The sequence below is a fragment of the Vanellus vanellus genome (genome assembly GCF_965231255.1).
Source record: "Vanellus vanellus genome assembly, contig: HAP1_SCAFFOLD_427, whole genome shotgun sequence".
Lineage (NCBI taxonomy): Eukaryota > Metazoa > Chordata > Aves > Charadriiformes > Charadriidae > Vanellus > Vanellus vanellus.
This window is the reverse complement of record NW_028127910.1, coordinates 119,805-142,553: the sequence shown is the minus strand read 5'-3', so window position 1 is coordinate 142,553 and position 22,749 is coordinate 119,805. Positions and strand designations below refer to the sequence as shown.

The 22,749-nt window shown below is 58.4% G+C and overlaps 2 protein-coding genes across 2 annotated transcripts; both read left to right on the top strand.

Annotated features, from left to right (window-relative positions):
- Window positions 1-2,744: 2,744 nt before the first annotated feature.
- On the top strand, window positions 2,745-6,370 carry LOC309684852 (tubulin alpha-1C chain). Its single transcript, XM_082500699.1, has 4 exons — window positions 2,745-2,779; window positions 4,292-4,514; window positions 4,599-4,747; window positions 5,338-6,370. The coding sequence occupies exons 1-4, from the start codon at window positions 2,777-2,779 to the stop codon at window positions 6,310-6,312; spliced, it is 1,350 nt and encodes a 449-aa protein (XP_082356825.1). The 5' UTR covers window positions 2,745-2,776; the 3' UTR covers window positions 6,313-6,370.
- A 1,242-nt stretch (window positions 6,371-7,612) lies between these two features.
- On the top strand, window positions 7,613-10,770 carry LOC309684851 (peripherin-like; the record flags this gene model as incomplete). Its single annotated transcript, XM_082500698.1, has 9 exons — window positions 7,613-7,974; window positions 8,879-8,939; window positions 9,126-9,221; window positions 9,308-9,469; window positions 9,543-9,668; window positions 9,746-9,966; window positions 10,382-10,431; window positions 10,574-10,650; window positions 10,723-10,770. The coding sequence occupies 9 exons, from the start codon at window positions 7,613-7,615 to the stop codon at window positions 10,768-10,770; spliced, it is 1,203 nt and encodes a 400-aa protein (XP_082356824.1).
- Window positions 10,771-22,749: the final 11,979 nt, after the last annotated feature.

The window sequence follows — 22,749 nt, the reverse complement described above, 5'->3', positions numbered from 1 at the left end:
GCGAGACAGGAGAGACCCTGCTGCCAGGGGACCCTCACTCTGCCTGCCCCCCCCCCCCAAAGTACCCCCCCGACCCCCAGCAGGGCCCCAGAGCCGAGGTGGGGAGGCCTTGGGGGGCTCTGGTGGCATCGGTGGCTCAAGAAGAGGGTGTCGTGGGGACACCAGCCACGCCGACCCCAAGTCGGTGCCAAGTCTGAGGATGTGCCCAGGTAGTGGGGGGGACACTAGGGTGCCCAGGGAGTGGGGGGGACACAAGGGATGCCCAGGGTGTGGGGGTGACACTAGGGTGCCCAGGGAGTGGGGGGGACACAAGGGATGCCCAGGGTGTGGGGGTGACACGAGGGTGCTCAGGGAGTGGGGGGGACACAAGGGATGCCCAGGGTGTGGGGGTGACAATAGGGTGCCCAGGGAGTGGGGAGGACATGAGGGATGCCCAGGGTGTGGGGGTGACACTAGGGTGCCCAGGGAGTGGGGAGAACACGAGGGATGCCCAGGGTGTGGGAGGGAACACGAGGGATGCCCAGGGAGTGGGGGACACACGAGGGATGCCCAGGGTGTTGGGGGGACACGAGGGTGCCCAGGGAGTGGGGAGCACGTGAGGGATGCCCAGGGAGTGGGCGTGACACTAGGGTGCCCAGGGAGTGTGGAAGACAGGAGGGATGCCCAGGGAGTGGGGGGGACACGAGGGTGCCCAGGGAGTGGGGGGCACGTGAGGGATGCCTAGGGAGTGGGGGGAAACTGGGGTGCCCAGGGAGTGGGGGGACATGGGGGATGCCCAGGGCCGTGGGGACACACCAGAGCGCCCAGAGAGTTGGGGGGACACTGGGGGTGCCCAGGGGAGCTCAGGGGGCCCCAGTTCAGCCGTTGTGCGCAGCAGCATGCAGTGGGGGACACGGGTACAGCCTTGGGGCGAGGGGAATGACAGAGACCCCAGAGGTGCATGGGGGGACATGGTGGCTCCACAGGGACATGCTGCTCTCAGCTGTGCCTGGGGCAGGGGGGACATTGCTGTGGCTGCTCCCCCGGGGATGTCCTGGTCCCCCCACCCTCAGCTCTCTGCAGGGTCCCTTTGCCAGGGGGGGACCCACACTAAGGAAGTGACCCCAGTGCAAGGGGGTGGGGTTTGAAGCCCAGTGTGGGGGTCTCCAGGGCTGCCCATGTCCCCATGCAGTCCCCAAACCCATCTCTGGCCCTGGCAATGTGACCCCGATGTGCGCTCACCCTAGCCCAGGGTGTTGGGGGGGGACACGACAGGGCGGGACAGGGCGCTGCTGCCGGGCGGGTGAACATGGGATGACCCCCCCATTCCGGCCCATCCTGCCCCACAAGAACTGCTCCTTCATGGGTTCTCCTGAGGAGCTGCCCCAGGGGCTGGCGGGGGAACATGGGAAGCAGCTGGGCACAGGAGCCGGCGTGGCGGGTGCCCGTGGGGCTTCCCACGGGACCGAGACCGAGACCGGGACAGGGACAGGGATGGGGACAGCTGGACCCCCGTGGCCACCAGCCCAGGCTGGGCTGTGGTGCTGTCTGGACCAGAACCTGGGTCTGGGGGTGCGGCCGGTGGGTGCAGGGACCCCTCCTGCCTGGGGCTGAGCCTCCCGCCCCTAACACCCCACAAAGCCTCCCTACCCCTAATGCCCCCTGAGACTTGCTGCCCCTAATGCCTGCCACATGCCCCCCCCAATACTTCCCTAAAACCCTCCCAACCATAATGCCCCCCACCCCCAATGCCCCCCAGACCTGACGCCCCTAAAGACCCCCGCTCCTAATGCCCCCACAGATCCACTGCCCCTAAGACCCCACCGCCCCTAATGCCCCCCAAGACCCACTGTCCCTAGTGCCCCCCTGCCCCTAATGCCCCCCCACCCCAATGCCCCCACAGACCCACTGCCCCTAAAGACCCCCCACCCCTAATGCCCCCACAGACCCGCTGCCCCTAATGCCTCCCCACCCCTAATGGCCCCTCAGACCCGTTGCTCCTAATGCCCCACCACCCCTAATGCCCCCCCAGACCCGCTGCCCCTAAAGCCCCCCTGCCTCTAATGCCTCTCCGCCCCTAATGCCCCCTGCAACCCGCTGCCTCTAAGGCCCCTCCGTCCCTAATGCCCCCCAGTCCTGCTGCCCCTAATGCCTCCCCACCCCTAATGGCTCCTCAGATCCGCTGCCCCTAAAGACCCCCTGCCCCTAATGCCCCCCCAGACCTGCTGACCCTAAAGCCCCCCGCCTCTAATGCCCCCCCCGCCCCTAATGCCCTCCATACCCGCTGCCCCTAAAGCCCCCCGCCTCTAATGCCCCCCCAGACCCCACTGCCCCTAAAGCCCCTCCGCCTCTAATGCCCCCCCAGCCCCGCTGCCCTAATGCCCCCCACCCCTAATACCCCCCAGACCCACTGCCCCTAATGCCCCTCCGCCCCTAATGCCCCCCCCAGTCCCGCTGCCCCGATGGCCTCCGACCCCCAGTAACACCCTGCGCCCCCCATACCCCCCCCGCCCTCCACATTCCGTTCCGGTGACGTCACCGCCTACGCACCATCGCCCACTTTCGAACGGGCCAATCGGAATCGAGGCGGGGCGGCGAAGGCGTGGCCCGCAGCGAGGGCGTGGCTGGCGGAGTAGCGTAGCCCGGAGGGGGGCGGGGAAAAGACCTTTGCCCCGCCCCTTTTGCCCCCGCCCCACGGGAGGCCCCGCCCCTGGGGGGTATATCTCGGGGGGGCCCCGCCGGGCGCCCCTCGCCTCCCTCATCAGCGGCTCCGTAACGGTTCGGGCAGTGAGCGGCCATGGTGAGGGCCGGGGGGGGGGGGACACGACACACGGACGGGACGGGACGGGACGGGACGGGACGGGACACACCGCGTGGGGACATCTCCGGTGCTGTGGGATCGCCTCTGAGGCAACCGGAGGGGCGGGGGGATGCCGGGTCCTGCCGTGGGGGCTGCGGTCCGGTGGGTAAAGGCTCCTCGCGTGTCCGGAGCACCCTGTGGGGCTGCTGAGCACTTGTACAACTCTGGACGGGCTCTGAGGCGTGTGGGGGGGGTGTTGCATGGCCTTTTGTGCCCTCGTCGGGGGGGGACGACACTCGGAGCTGTGTCGTGTGTGGCCCCCCCCCCCCCCCCCCCCCTTCCCCCGGCCGGTGCTCGCTGCCGACGGTGTTCCCACCGCCGGGCTGCGCCGATTCCCCCCGGCGGTGCCTGTCCCTCCGTGTGGGGACAGGCACCGCATGGCCCGGCCTCCCACGAGGGTCCTGGACATGTCTCTACAGCCCCATCTCCTCCTCCTCAGGGTCCCCGAGCCGGAAGGGGGGGGGGGGACACCTGCCCCGAGAGAGGAGTGGGGGTACCGGGGGGACCCTACTGCCGCCCGCTCCGTCCGCGCTGCGAGTCCCGGCAGCGTGGGGCCATGGCGGGGGGCCGCCCCCGCTGTCACTCCTGCCCGGGCACGACCGGCAGCGGCCGCGATGAGGAAACTCTTCCCGGTTCCCAGAGTTTGCTCTCGCCCCGAGTTGGGGGGTGAGGGGGTACCGGCGGGCGCCCATCCCCGTGGGTCGGGGCTGGTGGTGGGGCCGGGACAGCCCGGGGTTGTGCAAAGAGTGGCGGAGAAAAGGTGGAGGGCGGGTGGGGGGTATCTCCTTTCCGAGGTGCACCCCAACTGGGTTGGGGGGTAATGGGCAGCCCTGTGGGGAAGGGGGGGCTGAAGTTGTGTCTGTCCCAGTGCAGGCCGTGGGAGGTTGGCACTGGGAATAACCCCGGGGAACTCCCAACTGCGCGCTCTGGGACAGTGGGGGTGTGAATGGCTCCAACCAGTGTGTGGCTCCCCCACCGAGCCTGAACCCTCCTGTGCTCCCACAGTGCCCCTGGGGCAGGATGAGCCCCCGGTCCTGAGCTCCCCCCTCCCCCCCCCCCCCCGGGTATTTCTGGGTCTCAACAGGGGGGTAGGGCAGGATGGGGCTCCCTGTGTTGCCCTGGGGTGTGGTCCCAGTCCCTTGGGGCAGGATGAGCCCCCAGTGCTGAGCTCCCCATCCCACAATGGGCGGGGTCCCAGCTGCCTCGGGGGGTGTCGGGATGGGATCCCCAGAGCTGAGCACCCCCCCTGCAGCAGCCGGTGCCTGCCAGGACCCAGAACAATAGGGTGCATCTGGGCAGGATCTGGCCCCATCCAGCCCTGGGGACTGGCCCTTCCCAGCTTGGGGGCAACGTCCCCGCAGGGTCCCGGGCGGGTGCTGCAGCTGGAGGGGGAACACACGACACAAAGGGGGGAGCCCAGGGGTGACACGGCCGCATGTCCTACCCCCACAGCGTGAGTGCATCTCCATCCATGTGGGCCAAGCGGGCGTGCAGATCGGCAACGCCTGCTGGGAGCTGTACTGCCTGGAGCACGGCATCCAGCCCGATGGGCAGATGCCCAGCGACAAGACCATCGGTGGGGGGGACGACTCCTTCAACACTTTCTTCAGCGAGACGGGGGCCGGCAAGCACGTGCCCCGGGCCGTCTTTGTGGACCTGGAGCCCACGGTGATCGGTGAGCGCGGGGGGGGCTGCGAGGCGGGTGACGTTAATGGGATGCTGGGCGCTAACGGGGCGGGTGGGCGCTCTTTCCCCACAGATGAGGTGCGCACGGGGACGTACCGGCAGCTCTTCCACCCTGAGCAGCTGATCACGGGCAAGGAGGATGCAGCCAACAACTATGCCCGTGGGCACTACACCATCGGGAAAGAGATCATCGACCTGGTCCTCGACCGCATCCGCAAGCTGGTGAGCATCCCCTGGGGTCTCACAGGGTGGGTCCATCCCCAGGGGGTGGCTGAAGACAAAGGGAAGCCAGATTTGCTGGGTAGGTGACCAGCCGGTCCTTCTCATCCTATCAACACTTTGGGCTGCATCAGCTCAAGGACAGAAGGTGGGGTTGCCCCACGAGGGACCTGGTGCCCCCGGGTGTAGGTGACAAGTCTGGGCTATCCCCAGTGCCCACATGGGACACACCTTCCCCAGGGCAGCAGGTCCCGTCCCAGCCCGGTTCCAAGCTCAGCTGTGGGGAGGATGGGAAGCCCGATGCCTGGGGCGGGGGGGGGCAGGCAGCCCTGGTTTGGGTGCTGGTGCAGCACTGGTTTGACTGGTGCGGCTGCCTGAGCTCTTTTGAACCTCTGGTTCCCACACTGGGGCTGGCGCCAGGGCTGGCTGGACCTGCTGTGCCACTGGCTCCACTCCGGGAGCTCCCGGCACATCAAATGCTGAGGTGGCTACCCACAGGCTTGGGTGGCTCCTGCTGCACCCATCCTGGGGAAGACAAGGGTGTAAAGCCATGGCTGACCTGCTCTGTACTCTGCTGGGAACTCTTTCACCAGGCTGACCAGTGCACAGGGCTGCAGGGCTTCCTGGTCTTCCACAGCTTTGGAGGTGGCACCGGCTCTGGCTTCACCTCCCTGCTCATGGAGCGCCTCTCTGTTGACTATGGCAAGAAGTCCAAGCTGGAGTTCTCCATCTACCCAGCTCCACAGGTCTCCACGGCTGTGGTGGAGCCCTACAACTCCATCCTCACCACCCACACCACCCTGGAGCACTCCGACTGTGCCTTCATGGTGGACAACGAGGCCATCTACGACATCTGCCGTCGCAACCTGGACATCGAGAGGCCCACCTACACCAACCTCAACCGCCTCATCAGCCAGATCGTGTCCTCCATCACGGCCTCCCTGCGCTTTGATGGGGCCCTGAATGTTGACCTGACGGAGTTCCAGACCAACCTGGTGCCATACCCCCGCATCCACTTCCCACTGGCCACCTACGCCCCTGTCATCTCAGCCGAGAAGGCTTACCACGAGCAGCTGACAGTGGCCGAGATCACCAATGCCTGCTTCGAGCCGGCCAACCAGATGGTGAAGTGTGACCCACGGCACGGCAAGTACATGGCATGTTGCCTGCTGTACCGTGGGGATGTGGTGCCCAAGGATGTCAATGCCGCCATCGCCACCATCAAGACCAAGCGCACCATCCAGTTCGTGGATTGGTGCCCCACTGGTTTCAAGGTGGGCATCAACTACCAGCCGCCCACGGTGGTGCCCGGGGGGGACCTGGCCAAGGTGCAGCGCGCTGTGTGCATGCTGAGCAACACCACAGCCATCGCCGAGGCCTGGGCCCGCCTGGACCACAAGTTTGACCTGATGTATGCCAAGCGGGCGTTTGTGCACTGGTACGTGGGGGAGGGCATGGAGGAGGGGGAGTTCTCGGAGGCCCGGGAGGACATGGCTGCCCTGGAGAAGGATTACGAGGAGGTGGGAGCTGACAGCGTGGAGGGTGAGGAGGATGGGGAAGAATACTAGTGCCTTGTCCCTTCCACCGGTTACACTGTGGTGCTGTTCATTAAAATGGCTCTTTCCACTCTTGTGTTGTTTATTGTCCCAGTACAATCTGCCTCGGTGTGACCTGGGGGGACATCCTGAGGGGATGGGGGGGTCCAGGCTGGCTGCCTGGCCCTGCTGGGCAACTGGCACAGGGGCTGCGCTGGGGGGGCTGTGTGGGACTGGGGTCCCTCGGCAGGGTCCTGTGCTGGGCAGCTGCCTGTGCCCTGTTGGACCTACTGCTCCGTTCATGTGTTTCCCCCTCTCTACATTGTCCCCAGGGGTGCCTGTAACATGGTGGGTCGTGGTGGGTTGAGGACCCCTGGGGAGGCAGGGAGCCCTCTGTGCCCTGCTCCTGTCCTCGCCTGCCCCAACAGCCACCCTCCAGCCCCCCCTGGGTGTGCAGGATCTGGCCCTGGGCATGGCTGGTGCAGACAGGCTGTACCTGGTGGTGTGTTCCTCCTGGCAGGGCGCTGTGCAGAGCTGGGGGGGGTCCGGGGTGGGAGGGATCCCCCTGCAGCCCCTTGGCAGATGCACTGACCCCTTCCCGTAAGCACCGCCCTCACTGCCTGGGAGAAGCGGGGGGGGGCAGAGCCCATTATGCAGTGCTGCTGCTCCGCATGGGCAGCTCCAGCAGAGCCGAGTCATGGCTGTCCCTCCAAAATGGGGGGGGGACGGGGAACGGGACACACAGCCCCTTGGGGGCTGGGCTGGGCAGGGCTTGCATTGCCTTCTCCATGGGGCTGGGTGCCCCAGGCAGGATAGGACCAGCTGAGGTGGGGGCTCTGCGGAGCCCTACAGCAGGGGTTGAGGATGGGGCTCTCCCTGCAGCCCCCAGCCCCTCTGCATCCCCGTGGGGGGTCTGCACCCCACATCTCCCCGTGCGATTTGGGAGGGACCCCACAACCTTCAGTATTGTGCTGCGCCCCACCGGGACCCCCAACCCCTCTCCTGCCTCCTGGCAGGGGGAGACCCGACCCTGTGGGTGCTGCCCAAGCCCCCCTCCCTTTGCCCGAGTGGGGGTCTGCATCCCTCGGGCATCCCCGGACCCTCTCCCCATCGCTCCCGGTGCTACCGGCTCTGCCTGCCACCCCCGAAGGGACACCCTACACACCCCACATCCCGCGGGGGCTTCCGGACCACTGCCGGCCCCTCTCCCCGCGCCCCCCCGGCCGGGAGACCCCTCCCCTTGCCCCCTCACCTCCGGGTCTCCCCAGCGGGGCGGAGCCGTCGCCCGCTATAAACAGCCGGTACTGGCGGCCACCGCCTTCCCGGTATCGCCATGAGCCGCAGCGGCCGCCCCCCGCTCCCCCCGCGCCGCGCCTTCGGAGAGCCGCCGCCCCTCACCGCGGCCGCGGGGCGGCTGGCGGCGGCGGCGGCAGGCGCGGAGCTGGAAGAACTTGCGGCGTTGAATGATCGCTTCGCCGCTTTCCTGGAGCGGGTGCGGGCGCTGGAACGGCAGAACGGGGCTCTACGAGCCGCCCTGGGCCGCGCCGCCGCCGCCACCGCGCCCCGCGCCGCCGGGCTGGTGCAGGGGGAGCTGCGGGGGTTGCGGGAGCGGCTGCAGCGCCTCGGCCGTGACCGTGACCGGCTCCAGGCCGAGCGAGACGGGCTGGCCGTCGACCTGGCAGCCCTGCGGCAGCGGTGGGTGGGCGAGCGGCGGGGCCGGGGGTTGCAGCGGGGGGTGGAGGGGGTGCACCGCGGGATGCAGCGGGATGGGGACCGGGGGATGCTGGAGTGATGGGGACAGGCAGTGCACCGGGGGATGCTGGAGTGATGGGGACCAGGGGATGCACCACAGAGGGATCAGCCATGTATTGGGATGGGGACTGGGGATGCAGCAGCATGGGGACAGCCGGTTGCACTGTGGGATGTGGACGTGACAGGGATCGGGGAGGATGCACCGGGGGATGTTGGAGTGGGGAGCAGGGGATGCACTGGAGAAGGGCCAGGGAGATGCCAAGGGGAGGGAGTGGGTCATGCAGGGGGATGTTGGGGTGGGCCCCGGGGGATGCGCCAGTGGGGAGGGGGGCACGGCGTGCACCGGGGTGTGCCGGGGCAGTGGGACCGGGAGAGCTGGGCTCTGCGGAAGGGCGGGGCACTGGGAGGGGCATGACAGGGTGGGGCACTGGGAGTGGACTGGGACGAGCACTGGGAGGTGGTGGGGGCTGGACCTTCCCCGACAGAGGAGGGTGTCCCAGTGAGAGGCCCTGGGGGGCTGCAGTGGGGTCATGGCCCCACAGCCCCGGGGCAGTGTGACAGGGATCGGGTGGGGTCCCCCAGGATCTGGGGGTCCTATGGGAGGGGCTGGTCCTGTCCTGACTGTGCAGGGACAGGGACACCCCAGGGCTGCCCCTTCCCAGGGGTAGCAAGGAGGAGGTGGCTCAGGCTTGGGGGGGGTGGGCTCCTCTTCCTCCTCCTCCTCCATCCCCATGTCCCTGCAGAATGTGGGGGGCTGCAGCAGGGCAGGGGATTCTAGCAGGAGACATGAGGTGGGGGGGGGGCTGCGCCCTGTCCCCTGCTTCCTTCTCACTCCTGCTGTCCCCAGGCTGGAGGATGAGACGCAGAAGCGGGAGGATGCAGAGAAGAGCTTGGTGCTGTTCCGCAAGGTGAGGGGGCTGGGGGGCCCGTCCCCCTATACAGTACCCATTCCCCCATCCTCCCCTGTGCAGTGCACACCGATGATGCCTGTGCCCGTGGCCCCTTACCCAGCTGCCCACGTGTGCGAAGGCCCCCATCCTGCACCGCCCTGGGCAGGGCCCTGTCCCACAGCTTGCCCTGGTCTCTATCCACAGGATGTGGATGATGCCACGCTGTCCCGTCTGGAGCTGGAGCGCAAGGTGGAGCTGTTGATGGATGAGATTGGCTTCCTCAAGAAGCTGCATGAGGAGGTGGGTGGCTGGAGAAGCTGGGGTGGGATGGGGAGGAGCAGGTCAGGTCCGTGTGCTGCAACGTGATGGCCTGTGTGCCCACGCAGGAGCTGCGGGACCTGGAGGTGAGTGCCCCGAGCCCGGCGGTGCCAGTGGAGGTGGACGTCTGCAAGCCAGAGCTAACGGCCGCGCTGCGGGAGATCCGCATCCAGTATGAGAGCATCGCTGTGAAGAACCTGCAGGAAGCAGAGGAGTGGTACAAGTCAAAGGTACTCAGGGCTGGGGAGGGCGTGGGGGGGGGGCAGGGTGCTCTGACAGCCCTGACTCCCCTGGCCCCCACAGTTTGCCGACCTCTCGGACGCGGCCAACCGCAACCATGAGGCACTGCGGCTGGCCAAGCAGGAGATGAACGAATCGCGGCGGCAGATCCAAAGCCTCACCTGCGAGGTGGATGGGCTGAAGGGCATGGTGAGAGCCGGGGGGAGGTCCAGGGGGGGTGCAGGCATCGGGTCCCTGGCCCCACATGGCCCCTTCTTCCCCTGCAGAATGAGGCATTGCAGCGGCAGATGAGGGAGATGGAGGATGAGTTCGGGGAGGAGATCGGGAACTACCAGGACGTGGTGGGGCGGCTGGAGCAGGAGATCCAGCAGATGAAGGAGGAGATGGCACGGCACCTGTGCGAGTACCAGGACCTGCTCAACGTGAAGATGGCCCTGGACATCGAGATTGCCACGTACCGCAAGCTGCTGGAGGGCGAGGAGAGCCGGTGAGGCTACTCTGCCCAGCCGAGGGGAGGCTGGCGCACACAGCCTCCTCTCCCTGTCACTGCTGGGGTGCAGACCCCAGCTGAGAGAGGATGTCCCCGTTGTTGGGTCACTACGGTTGTTTTGGGATTTTCTTGCAAGGAGGCAGCTCTGAGCACCGTTTCTTTGGGCAAACAAAAAATTCCCACGGGAGCTTCTTGCTACCGAGATAAAGGCAAGGCCAGGGGAAAGCGCGATGGCGGGGGAGCTGCCGCCAGCTCCTTTCCTGCCATCTGCCTGGCAGCCCACCAACATCGCCCACTGCTGGCCTGGCACAGATTAACTGTGTGGGTCACTTACTCAGTGGTGTGGAAGGCTCAGGGTCACCAGCAATGTCCAGGAGCCCCAGACCCCCCTCACCGCCCTCTCCCCCTGCAGGATCACCGTCCCCCTGCACCTTGCCACCTCCTTCAGCATGAGAAGCTCAGGTGAGGGGGGGGGGGGGGGAGGGCTGGGGCAGACACCCCACAGAGGTGCAGGTGGGTCCCTGTGCCCCTGCCCGGGGTGGCCTTGCACCCACCCGCACCCTGGGTAGGGGCAGAGGTGGCTGACGGCCTCTCTGTGCCCCAGTGCTGGAGCCGCAGCCTGCGGAGAGCCCAGCGCGGAGGATGGTGCTCATCAAAACCATTGAGACGCGGGACGGGCAGGTGAGGGTTGGGGGCTGCAAGCAGGGGGGGGATCCCCGCTGTGGGGCTGACCCCCACCTTCTCCCCCTGCAGCAGGTGGTGACGGAGTCGCACAAGGAGCGAGCGGAGCCGGGGAAGTGACAGAGGGGACCTGCTGTGCTGGCCTCCATCCTACACTGCTGGACCCCGTGGAGTGGCAGCAGTGGGGGTGTGGGTGTGTGTGTGTCCTTTGCCGGACCCCACTGAGCCCTGTGCGTGGGGCCAGCTGCCCCCCATCCCCACTGCCAGCACGGTGGCGTGATGCTGCGGGCCATCCCCGTGCCTTGTCCCCTTCTCTATTTATTGCTATTTATCGCATATTTATTTTTCTCCCTGCTGGAACCTCAGTTGTATTTAACGTTTATCGAATGTCTCCTGCACTGCCCTGGATCCACGGCCGGGGGGGTCCCAGCTCCCCTCCCAACAACGGAAGTGGCACACGCTGTCCCCAGGGCTTGTGAGCACCAGTGGTCCCCAGACGCTGTCCCCTCCCAGTGTCTCTGCCCTGCCTTGGCCCCAGCTCCTGCGGCTCTGGGCTCTCGGGGTGGGCTGGGGGTAGGAAGGGGTGCAGGGCCCGGCTGGGGGGGGCTCTGGGGGCTTCTCCCCACTGTCCTCAAACTGCTTGAGTGGCAAATAAAGGTGGTGAGGAGGATGGGGCTGAGTCACTTATGTTGGCCATGGGCAGGGGGACAGTGGGGGCAGCTGGGGGAGGGTGCCCAGTGCTGCACAAAGCCAGCTGGGGGGCAGGGCTGGGGGGGGGGGGGGGGGCAGTGCAAGGGGTGGGGACATGTACGGGGGGGGGGGGGGGGGGGGAGAATCTGCTGTGGTGCTGCACAGGAGCTGGTTGGGAATAGTGGGAGTGTGGCCTGCAGGTGAGTGGGGCTCAAGTGATGCTGAAGCCCCTGCCTGGTGCCTAGTCTGCCCCCTCACCCCCCCACCCCCCCCCAGTTCTCCCTACCTGCTGTGGGCTGGACAACTGCTCCCCCCCACCCAGTCCCCTCGCTGGGGCAGTGGGAGGCGCAGAGCTGGCCAGCCAAAATTCAGGGATTGACCAGTGCTGCACTGGCCATGGCCCCAGACCCCCCTGCAGCTGTGATAGGGAAAAATCCACCCCCACCCCCCACCCCCCAAGCCAGCCCCCCTGATAACGGGCCCTTCGTTCTCCTGCAGCACCATGCCCATGAACTGGGGTCTCACCAGAGCAGTGGAGGCAGGTGAGAGCACCCTGCAGTGGGATGTGGCAGTCTGGGGGTCCCCCCTGCCCCTGCCAGCAGTGCCCCCCTGTAGCTGTGACATGCCCTCCCTTTCCCCCCCCCTAGAGAGTGACCTCAGGCCAGACCTGGCCATAACAGGACCAAGGGATGCACTGGGATGAAGGATGCACTGGGATGGGGACTGGGGGATGCACCAGGATGAGGGATGCCCCTGGATTAACCAACCCCATCAGTTCAGGGGAAGGAGGGGGCTGTGGGTGGATTTAGGGGTCGGGGGGGCTCAGCTAGGGGGCAGAAGGGGTCCCTGCACCGCTGGCTGCAGCCCCAGGACTGGGCTGTGCCCAGGCAGCACCCTGGGGTACTGGGGCTCTGTCCCTGCTCCCTCCTGTCACTGCTGCTGACTGGCAAAAGTTAGGAAGACCCCCACCCACACCCCCCCCCCCAGTCAGTGCCCCTCCCCCTCCCCACATGCCAGTGCCCCCAAGGGTGTTGGGGTGTCCTGGTGCTGTCCCCATCCCTGGGCACCCTCCAGTCCCTGTGGCTGATTGTTGGGCTGTGTGCCCCCCCCCCCCTCCCCCAGTAAAACACTCTGAGTTTGGATGTGCAACTGGTGCCTTTGCCTCCCCCGGGGGGAGGGGGGGGTTACACAGAGGGGACCCCCAGACAGGGGGCTGTGCCACCATTGCTTCTTGGTGCTGGCCCTGCCTGTCCCCTGTCCCTGCAGCAGTGATGAGCTCTGGGCCACTGGTTGGGACCCTCATTGTCACCTTCTCAGGTATGTCACTCCCAGTTCCAACAGCCCAGTCTGACCCTACACATCCCTTCCCGGTCCTCTCAGTCCAGTCTGGTCCAGTACGTGTCCCCTCAGCCCAATCTGGTCCAGTACATGCCTCCCAGTCCCTCCAGCCCAGTCTGATCCAGTAAATCCCACTCAGTCCTCCTGGCCCAGTCTGGTCTCACACATCCTCACCAGTCCAGCCTGGTCCCACACATTCCCTCCTGCCTCCACAGCCCAGCCTGGTTGGTTTGATATTGTCAAGAAGGCGGCAGCATTGCCCTGTCTGAGTCATCTGGGCTTCATTACATGGTGGGGAGGGTTGTGCATCCCGAAGAGGTCAGCACATCCACGAAACCTGTCTGGCACAAATGTGTTTGAGGTTTCATATCACGGAATCACGGAGTTTTCAGAGTTGGAAGGGACCTGTAGAGCTCATCCAGCCCAACTCCCCTGCCAGAGCAGGATTGCCCGGAGCGCATTCCTCAGGACCGCATCCAGGCGGGTCTTGGAAATCCCCAGAGAAGGGGACTCCCCCCCTCCCTGGGCAGCCTGTGCCGGCGCTCTGCCACCCGAACCCAAAAGAAGTTTTTCCGTGTATTTGAATGGCACTTCCTATGTTCCAACTTGTGCCCGTTGCCCCTCGTCCTGTCACTGGGAACCACTGAGAAGGGTCTGGCTCCATCCTCCTTCAACCCACCCTTGGGATACTTGTACGCCATAATAAGGTCTCCCCTCAGCCTTCTCTTCTCCAGGCTGAAGAGTCCCAGCGCCCTCAGCCTTTCCTCAGACGGGAGATGCTCCAATCCCTCCATCATCTTAGTTGCCCTACGCTGGATTCTCTCCAGCGGTTCCCTGTCTCTCTTGAACTGGGGAGCCCAGAACTGGACACAGTATCCCAGTTGTGGCCTCACCGGGGCAGAGTAGAGGGGGAGAACGATCTCCCTCCACCTCCTGGCCACACTCTTCCCTATGCAGCCCAGGATGCCACTGGCCTTCCTGGCAACAAGGGCACACTGCTGGCTCATGGATAACTTACTGTCTACCAGGACACCCAGATCCTTCTCCTCAGAACTGCTTCCCAGCAGGTCCACCCCTAACCTATACTGGTGCTTTACGTTCTTCCTCCCCAGGTGCAGGACCCTGCACTTGCACTTGATGAACCTCATTAGGTTCTTCTCTGCCCGGCTCTCCAGCCTGTCCAGGTCATGCTGGATGGCAGCGCGGCCCTCTGGGGTGTCAGCCACCCCTCCCAGTTTGGTATCATCAGCAAACTTACTGATGGCACATTCTACCCCTTCATAGAATCATAGAATGGTTTAGGTTGAAAAGGACCTTGAAGATCATCGAGTTCCAACCCCCCTGCCGTAGGCCGGGACACCTCCCACTAGACCAGGTTGCTCAAGGCCACATCCAGCCTGGCCTTGAACACCTCCAGGCATGGGGTCTCAACAACCTCTCTGGCAACCTGTTCCAGTGCCATACCACCCTCAGAGTGAAAAACTTCTTCCTAATGTTCAATCTGAACCTGCCCTCTTCCAGTTTAAAGCCATTCCCCCTCGTCCTATCGCTACATGCCCCAGTAAAAAGTCCTTCCCCAGCTCTCCTGTAGGCCCCCTTTAGGTACTGGAAGGCCTCAATAAGATCTTCCCGGAGCCTTCTCTTCTCCAGGCTGAACAGCCCCAACTCTTTCAGCCTCTCCTCATAGGAGAGGTGCTCCAGCCCTCGGATCATCCTCGTGGCTCTCCTCTGGACATGCTCCAGCAAGTCCATGTCCTTCTTCTGTTGGGGACTCCACAGCTGGATGCAGTACTCCAGGTGGGATCTCACGAGAGTGGAGTAGAGGGCAGAATCACCTCCTTTGACCTGCTTGCCATATTTCTTCTGATGCAGCCCAGGATACGGTTGGCCTTCTGGGCTGCGATCGCACACTGCTGGCTCATGTCGAGCTTCTCGTCAATCAGCACCCCCAGGTCCTTCTCCTCAGAGCTGCTCTCCAGCCATTCCCCGCTGAGCCTGTGTTTGTGCTTGGGATTGCCTCAACACAGATGTAGGACCTTGCACTTGGCCTTGTTGAACTGCATGAGGTTGGCTTGGGCCCACCTCTGCAGCCTGTCCAGGGCCCTCTGGATGGCATCCCTCCCCTCCAGCATGTCTACCTCACCAAACAGCTGGGTATCATTGGCAAACTTGCGGAGGGTGCACTTGACCCCACCGTCCATGTCGCCAACAAAGATGTTGAACAGTACAGGTCCCAGTACCGACTCCTGAGGAACGCCACTCGTCACTGCTCTCCACTTGGACATTGAGCTGTTGACCACAACTCTTTGAGTGCGACTGTCCAGCCAGTTCTTTATCCACCGAGTGGTCCATTTGTCGAATCCATGTCTCTTCAATTTAGAGACCAGGATATCGTGTGGGTCAGTGTCAAACGCTTTGCACAAGTCCAAGTAGATGACATCAGTTGACCTTCCCTTGTCCACTGCTGCTGTAACCCCTTTGTAGAAGGCCACCAAATTTGTCAGGCATGACTTGCCCTTGGGGAAGCCATGCTGGCTGTCACCAATCACCTCCTTGTTTTCTATGTGCCTCAGCAGAGTTTCCAGGAGGATCTGCTCCATGATCTTGCCAGGCACAGAGGTGAGACTGACTGGCCTGTAGTTGCCTGGGTCTTCCTTATTTTCCTTTTTGAAAATAGGGGTTATGTTTCCCCTTTTCCAGTCGGCAGGAACCTCGCCAGACAGCCACGACTTCTCAAATATGATGGCTAGTGGCTTAGCGACTTCATCTGCCAGTTCCCTCAGGACCCGTGGACGTATCTCATCAGGTCCCATGGACTTGTGCGCCTTCAGGTTCCTCGGGTGGTCTCGCACTTGATCTTCACCTACCGTGGGCGGTTCTCCATTTTCCCAATCCTTGCCTTTGCATTGTCATGGATTAATATATTGAACAGGGCTGGACCCCCGGGGAACACCACTTGTCACAGACCTCCAACTAGACTCTGCGCCACTAATCACAACCCTCTAAGCTCTACCTGCCAGCCAGTTTTCAGTCCACCCCACTGTCCATTCATCTAACCCACACTTCCTAAGCTTGCCCTAAGTAATTTATTCTAATTAAAACTTACTTATTTCAGCTAAACAACTAATATCTCTCAGCAGCCCTCCCTCTGTTTTTATTCCTGCTAATATGCTGAACAAAGTTTGTGAAATCTTTCATGTCATGCAATCATTCTCCCCAATTTTACATGCAAGATGATTATCAGCCACAAGTACAACACGGCCAGATTTAAGATTATTATAGGATGTAGTTGTGAATTCCTGTAGCCATGGGTGACCATCAATGTTCTTGATCCCTTTTTCCCCTTTCAAGAACACGGTGAATTTATTTTGCATCGTGGTGGACAGTGATTGTTGGATGATAGAAGGATGATTATCCATCATCATTCACCTGTTTTAATACTCATTGCAATTCACTGTGCTGTAATAGTTTTTTTTTTTACTAGTGTTAAATTCATTCTTATAGGAGCGGGCAACAAATTTTGATATAATGTATATGGAGTAATTGGTATAATGTAACCCGAGTAATTGGTGACACATGACAGGAGCTGAACAATTAATAAAGTTGCATCCTGTAATTTCAGTAAAGTTAGAAATACAAATGCTTGAGTGATTACTTGAATCTACTATGAAGTTATCTACAGATACAGTGCTACAAAGTGTTCTCATACAGGCACATCCTTTTCCAGCGTATACAACTACAGTTTCGAGGGTTTCATCAGGACTTCTCACTTTTTGTTCGGTGTCAAGACAAATGTCTTGGGCTTTGATGGTGCTACTTTCACAGACAAATCTTGTTGGTCCCGTGCAGCACATGCACCTATATCAACAGTTTGCCACTTATTCCCAATTTGGTGGGCCCGTAGTCTGTGTTTTAATGGATAGAGTACAGTTCCATTGTGATTTAACTCCAGCGCAATGATTGGTTATATGGTGTACACCAAAGAATTGCATATTGTTAAGACAAAAGCAGTGACACTGTTGTTGAAGGGGTCATAGGTACAGTTGACTAAATACCACCAGGACTGGAATTCTCTTTCAAATTTAATTGCGTTGTCCTGAATTACTTTTCAGATCTCTGTGGGTAAAATGCCTTCTTCACCTTCCCTTGTAATTGCTGCTGTTGTAGAGTACATCCACAGCTGAGCTTGGATACAGCTAGGGAATAATGAAAGAAACATTGCCTTGGACTTGTCCAAGAGCATCTACAATTAGCCGGTGATCTTCTTCATTGATTTTCTCCCATTGAGATACTATATCAGACACAAGCCATTGGTTAGTCGCTAATGCTAATAGAGAAGGACCGCAATGGGTGTTCTAATTTGCTTAAGTCATTTGTGGTTGCACTCAGTTTGCTTACAAGTACTTCAGCATTTACACTATTTAAGACTCCCAGTCCTGTCCCTGTGATACCACTTGCATCTCTTTTTGTTTGCCTTGAAGTGGCAAATGTTTGCTCATGTAACCATGCTAACGAACCCGCCTAGGATGTGCTTAGGAATGGTGAGCAGGTTAGTTTAGTTGTAGAAATATTGCCTTGTGTCATCAGTTCTACCTGTTCCAGTGACCGTGAGGGATTGTCACTTGTTGCCCTACATGTTTGATAGCATATGGTCCAGTTTCAGATATTTGTGGGATCATCTCCTCTCTTATTAGAGGAGTTGAAGTTGGATTAATTGTGGTGGGTAGTGGGACTGTTGGTACTGAGTCAATTCTTTCTTTCAGTAAAGCTTTTACTACTCCCCCTGTGTCAGCTTTTCTTGTCGGGAAGGCTTTCACCCAGCCTGACAGTTGATTTACTATTACAAACAAATATTTGTATATGTAAGGGAGGTCATGTCTGCATGACCTACTTGCAATAGTTGAAAAGGGAAGAGGACCCACAGTCGCTCCCCCGACTCTGAGCTCCACCTGGTACTTGAGAGCTTTTGACAAGTTGGTGTCCTGGTTTGAAATAGGACAAAACCAATTTTCCTTTTCAGTAATTTTACTTTTCTGTTGAATCTCTTCCATCTGACTGCACTCTGAATTAGCGGTATGTTTTTCAGACAGTGTCTGCTTCTGGCAGTGATAATGTCTCATGTTTACAGTGAATACCCAGGAATGGTATGCAGAGAGGCTTCTGCTTACAGCGGTTGCTCGAACAGCCGAGCCCAGCTCACTTTGTTATTTGCCCTGTTGGGGGGTCGGAAGCAGAAGAGCGTGGAGGGGTCACACCTGTGGGGAGGAGTGGACAGGACAGGGGACCCAAACCTGACCAATGGGGTATTCCATCCTGTCTGCCGCGTGCTCAGTATAAAGCTGAGGGGTCAAAGTGTCAGCCCTCTTTCTTCAATGGCCGGCGTCGGAGGAGGACTCTGTCTGTTCATCTGCATTTGATCCTGATCTGTGTGTTCCTGAATCCAGATCCAGAATCCAGTTCCTGTCTGTCGCTGAGTCCACTCCCAGTGCCTGTTGGTGATGTGATCACCATCCTGGGAGCTTCATACTGTTTTTGTATATATTTGTATATATTTCATTATTTTCTCATTAATTTTATTATATTTTCTTTTTACTGTTAATGTTTAATTAAAACTGTTTTATTTTTTTTTTCCCAACCCATAAGTGTCTCTCTCCCTTTGGAAGGGGGAGGGAGAGAGGTCAATAGCAAATATGTGTCGTTCATTTAGTGGCCAGCCTAGCCTAAACCTCCATAGATTTATTGGCATCCAACGTGGGCACGTCCAGACATCTGACAGATTGCCTCAATAGTTCATATTTTGGCCTGCTCAGTTGAGAGACTATTGGATTTTTTCCTTTGAGAGTCTTGAGGAGTTGGAAATTAAAACACAGCTAGTATCACATCGTTCATGAGTGCAATATTGTATCATGCCTTTCTAGAGTTTTGTTTAAAGTTAGTTGAGGCAATGCTGCCCAACCTGCCATACGTGTTGCGTTATTATTCATTTGTTTGTGTTTATTTGCCGTGGTTCGGTTCTGAGTGCTGGGTGAAACGTGCCGTTTTCCCGTGGTGTTAACACTTAATTTACGCCGGGATAAATTGGGCAACGACTTTACCTGCACACCTCGGTCGCCACCTAATGGATTCTGTCACTAATTACTCCTTCGATTTTACCTCGGGAGAGGATACTACTCCCTTTTATGCCACGCTGACTCCACTAGAGTTTGGGGATTGCAGAAATTATTGTTACTATCAAATCATGATTTTATTACAGATTCTCCTGAATGTGTTTCGGGGGTGGTTTCATATTAAACAATGGTGCAGGAGTAGGTGTTATACGACATGCTACTACAGCTCCAACAACGAGCATTGGCACTTCTCCAACTCTGACAATGACCACTGCTGCTACTCCAGCTCCATCCATACCAGTAGGAGTCGTCCCAGTGACCAGCAAGCAAAAAAGGTCAGTTTGTGTCCCTTCCCCTTATTGCCAAAGACCGGCTCAAGTCATATCGCATGAGAGAGACTTCTTCTGACAAAGATCAGAGAGAGATCACAAAGCAGATTTGGGAAAGGGTCCTTCTCAAGCAGATCAGGGAGAGTGTCCTTCTCAGGTAGTGTCAACAGAGGAGGAGGAATCAGACACAGAGGTAATCTTTCAATCCTTATCTGTGAAGGACTTGTGAAATATAAGAAAGGACTTTAGCCATTGTGAAGGTGAGACACTTATCACCTGGTTCTTCTGGGATAATGGCACTGATACCATAGACTTCGAAGGCAGAGAAGCTGGGCAGCTGGGAAACCTGGCCAGAGACAGCAGCATCAATACAGTGCTTGGGAGAAAGCCATATACTCTCAGTCTCTGGAGGTGACTCTTGTCAGCCATAAGGTGCAGGTATCCCTTTAAGGATGATATTGAATGGTGCCAAGGAAATGGACCCCCATGGAATAATAGAATCATAGAATCATAGAATCAGTGAGGTTGGAAGGGACCTTTAAGATCATCAAGTCCAACCATTAACCTACCCTGATAAAAACACCACCACTTCTAAACCACGTCCCTAAGCACCTCATCTACCCTTTTCTTAAACACCTCCAGGGATGGTGAATCCACCACCTCTCTGGGCAGCTTATTCCAATGTTTAATAACCCTTTCAGTGAAAAAATGCTTCCTAATATCCAATCTAAACCTGCCCTGACATAACTTGAACCCGTTTCCTCTTGTCCTATCACTTGTCACCAGGGAGAAGAGGTCAGCTCCCATCTCTCTAAAACCTCCTTTCAGGTAGTTGTAGAGGGTGATAAGGTCTCCCCTCAGCCTCCTCTTCTCCAGGCTAAACAACCCCAGATCCCTCAGTCGTTCCTCAATAGAATGGAGAAAGGTATTAAGTACCTGAGAGAATTGGCTGTGCAAGAGGTGATTTATGGTGACTGGTGAGTGAATGTAGACTGTGATGAAACGCAATGCAAACGACCTATGTTGTGGAAGTTTGTGCAGAGCGCACCACTGAGACATTCCCACCCATTGTCAACATGATCTGAGAAGGATGTGATGCCAACACACCAACTGTAAATGAAGTGGCTAACAAACTATGACAGTATAAAGACAGTCTCTCTCGTCCACTCATTGTTGAGGCTGTAGAAAAAATGACTGAGACACCCAAGAAATTATTTGAAAAACTGTTTGATAAACTGTCCAGGATGGAGACAAGATGCCACTCTTTCCCTGCACGGACCCACGTTTCGACCATTAGAAGACACCCTTCTACGAGACCGGCTCAAGAGAGATGGAACATGCCATGAGGTACCCTGTGGTTTTACCTCTGTGACAATGGAGAGGACATGAGGAAGTGGAATGGACAACCTATCTTGACCCTACAGCACGAGTGTGCAAGTTGCAAGGTAAAACAAATAGAAGAAAGAGTTTTTCCAGGAGGATGGCTGTCCTGGTCTCCAGTGAGTGGTTCTCCAGTCCAAGTATGAACCCATTTGCTCCACAAGTTGTGTGAATCCATCTGTTAATTGTGGGTACTATGCTATTAGAGGGGCCCTGCAACCTGCCAGGTGGAGGAGAGGAACAACCGCGTTTATTGGACTGTGTGGATTCGATGGCCTGGCACATTAGAGCCACAAAAGTATAAAGCCCTTGTGGGCACTGGTGCACAGTGTACCCTATTGCCATCGAATCATAAAGGGGCAGAATCTGTCACTATTTCTGGAGTGATGGGGGTATCTCAAGAACTGACTGTATTGGAGGCCAAAGTGAGCCTAACTGGGAATCAATGGGACAAGCACCCCATTGGGACTGGCTCAGATGTTCCGTGCATCCTTGGCATAGACTACCTCAGGAGAGGGTCTTTTAAGGACCCAAAAGGCTGTTGGTGGGCTTTTGCAGCTGTAGAGACTGAGAACATTATACAGCTGTCTACCTTACCCGGTCTTTCAGATGACCCTTCTGTTGTGGCACTGCTAAGGGTTAAAGAACAGCAGGTGGCAACTGCTACTGCCACAGTGCATCAACGACAGTATTGCACCAGCTGAGACTCCCCGATTCCCATCCATGAGTTGATTTGTCAACTGGAGACCCAAGGAGTGATCAGCAAGACTCGCTCACCCTATAACAGCCCTATATGGCCAGTGCAAAAGTCTGATGGAGACTGGAGATTAACAGGAGCCTATTGTGGCCTGAATGAAGTCACACCACCACTGAGTGCTGCTGTGCCAGACATGTTAGAACTTCAGTATGAACTGGAGTCAAAGGCAGCTAATGCATTTTTCTCTAATCCTTTAGCAGCAGAGTGCAGGCCATAATTTGTTTTCACCTGGAGAGGCGTCCAGTACACCTGGAATTGACTGCCCCAGGGGTGGAAAGACAGCCCCACCATTTGCCATGGACTGACCTAGACTTCACTGGAGAAGGGTGGAGCTCCAGAACACCTGCAGTACATTGATGACATCATTGTATGGAGTAACACAGAAGTTTTTGAGAAAGGTAAGAAAACAATCCAAATTCTTTTGAAAGCGGGTTTTGCTATAAAATGAGGCAAGGTCAAGGGACCTGCACGATAGATCCAGTTCTTGGGAATTAAGTGGCAAGATGGGCACCACCAGATCACAATGGACGTGATTAACAGAACAGCAGCTATGTCCCCACCTACTAACAAAAAGGAAACAAAGGTCGTTTTAGGCGTCGTGGGTTTCTGGAGAACGCATATTCCAGGTTATAGTCACATTGTGAGACCTCTCTATGAAGTGACTCGAAAGAAAAATGATTTTACATGGGACCATGAACAACAGCTACGCTCCAACTGAGAAAGAAATATTGGCAGTGTATGAAAGAGTTAGAGCTGCTTCAGAAGTGGTTGGTACTGAAGCACTATACAATGAACTCCCAGATAATGGGAAGTGGTGTGCCCTGTTCACCGATGGATCTTGTCATATTGCAGGAAAACATCAAAGGTGGAAAGCTGCTGTGTGGAGTCCTACACAACAAGTCGCAAAGAGGCTAAAGGAGAAGGTGAATTGAGTCAATTTGTGGAGGTAAAAGCCATCCAGCTGGTGTTAGACACTGCTGAATGAGGAAAGTGGCCAGTACTTTATCTCTGTACTGACTCATGGACGGTGGCAAATGCTCTGTGGGGGTGGTTAAAGCAGTGGGAGCAACCGGCAGCGCCAAGGTAAACCCATCTGGGCTACTGAACTGTGGCAAGATATTGCTGACTGGCCAGGGAAACTAGTTGTAAAGGTACGTCATGTAGATGCCCACGTACTCATCAACCGGGCCACTGAGGCCCAATCAAAACAACCAGCAAGTGGATCAGGCTGCTAAAATTTTCTAGATAGATTTGGACTGGGAACATAAGGGTGAACTATTTTTGGCTCGGTGTGCCCCTGACACTTCAGGTCACCAAGGAAGGGATGCAACATATAGATGGGCTCGTGACCGAGGGGTGGACTTAACTATGGATGCTATTGCGCAGGTTATCCATGACTGTGAAACATGTGCCACAATTAAGCAAGCTAAACGGTTAAAACCTTTGTGGTATGGGGGATGATGGTTGAAATATAAGTATGGGGAGGCTTGGCAAATTG

What these genes read in the sequence shown, in the direction of transcription:
- LOC309684852 (XM_082500699.1), top strand. An exon ending in CCTGGAGCCCACGGTGATCG is followed by an intron (nt 4,515 to 4,598) that starts GTGAGCGCGGGG and finishes CTTTCCCCACAG; the next exon opens with ATGAGGTGCGCACGGGGACG. An exon ending in TCGACCGCATCCGCAAGCTG is followed by an intron (nt 4,748 to 5,337) that starts GTGAGCATCCCC and finishes CTCTTTCACCAG; the next exon opens with GCTGACCAGTGCACAGGGCT.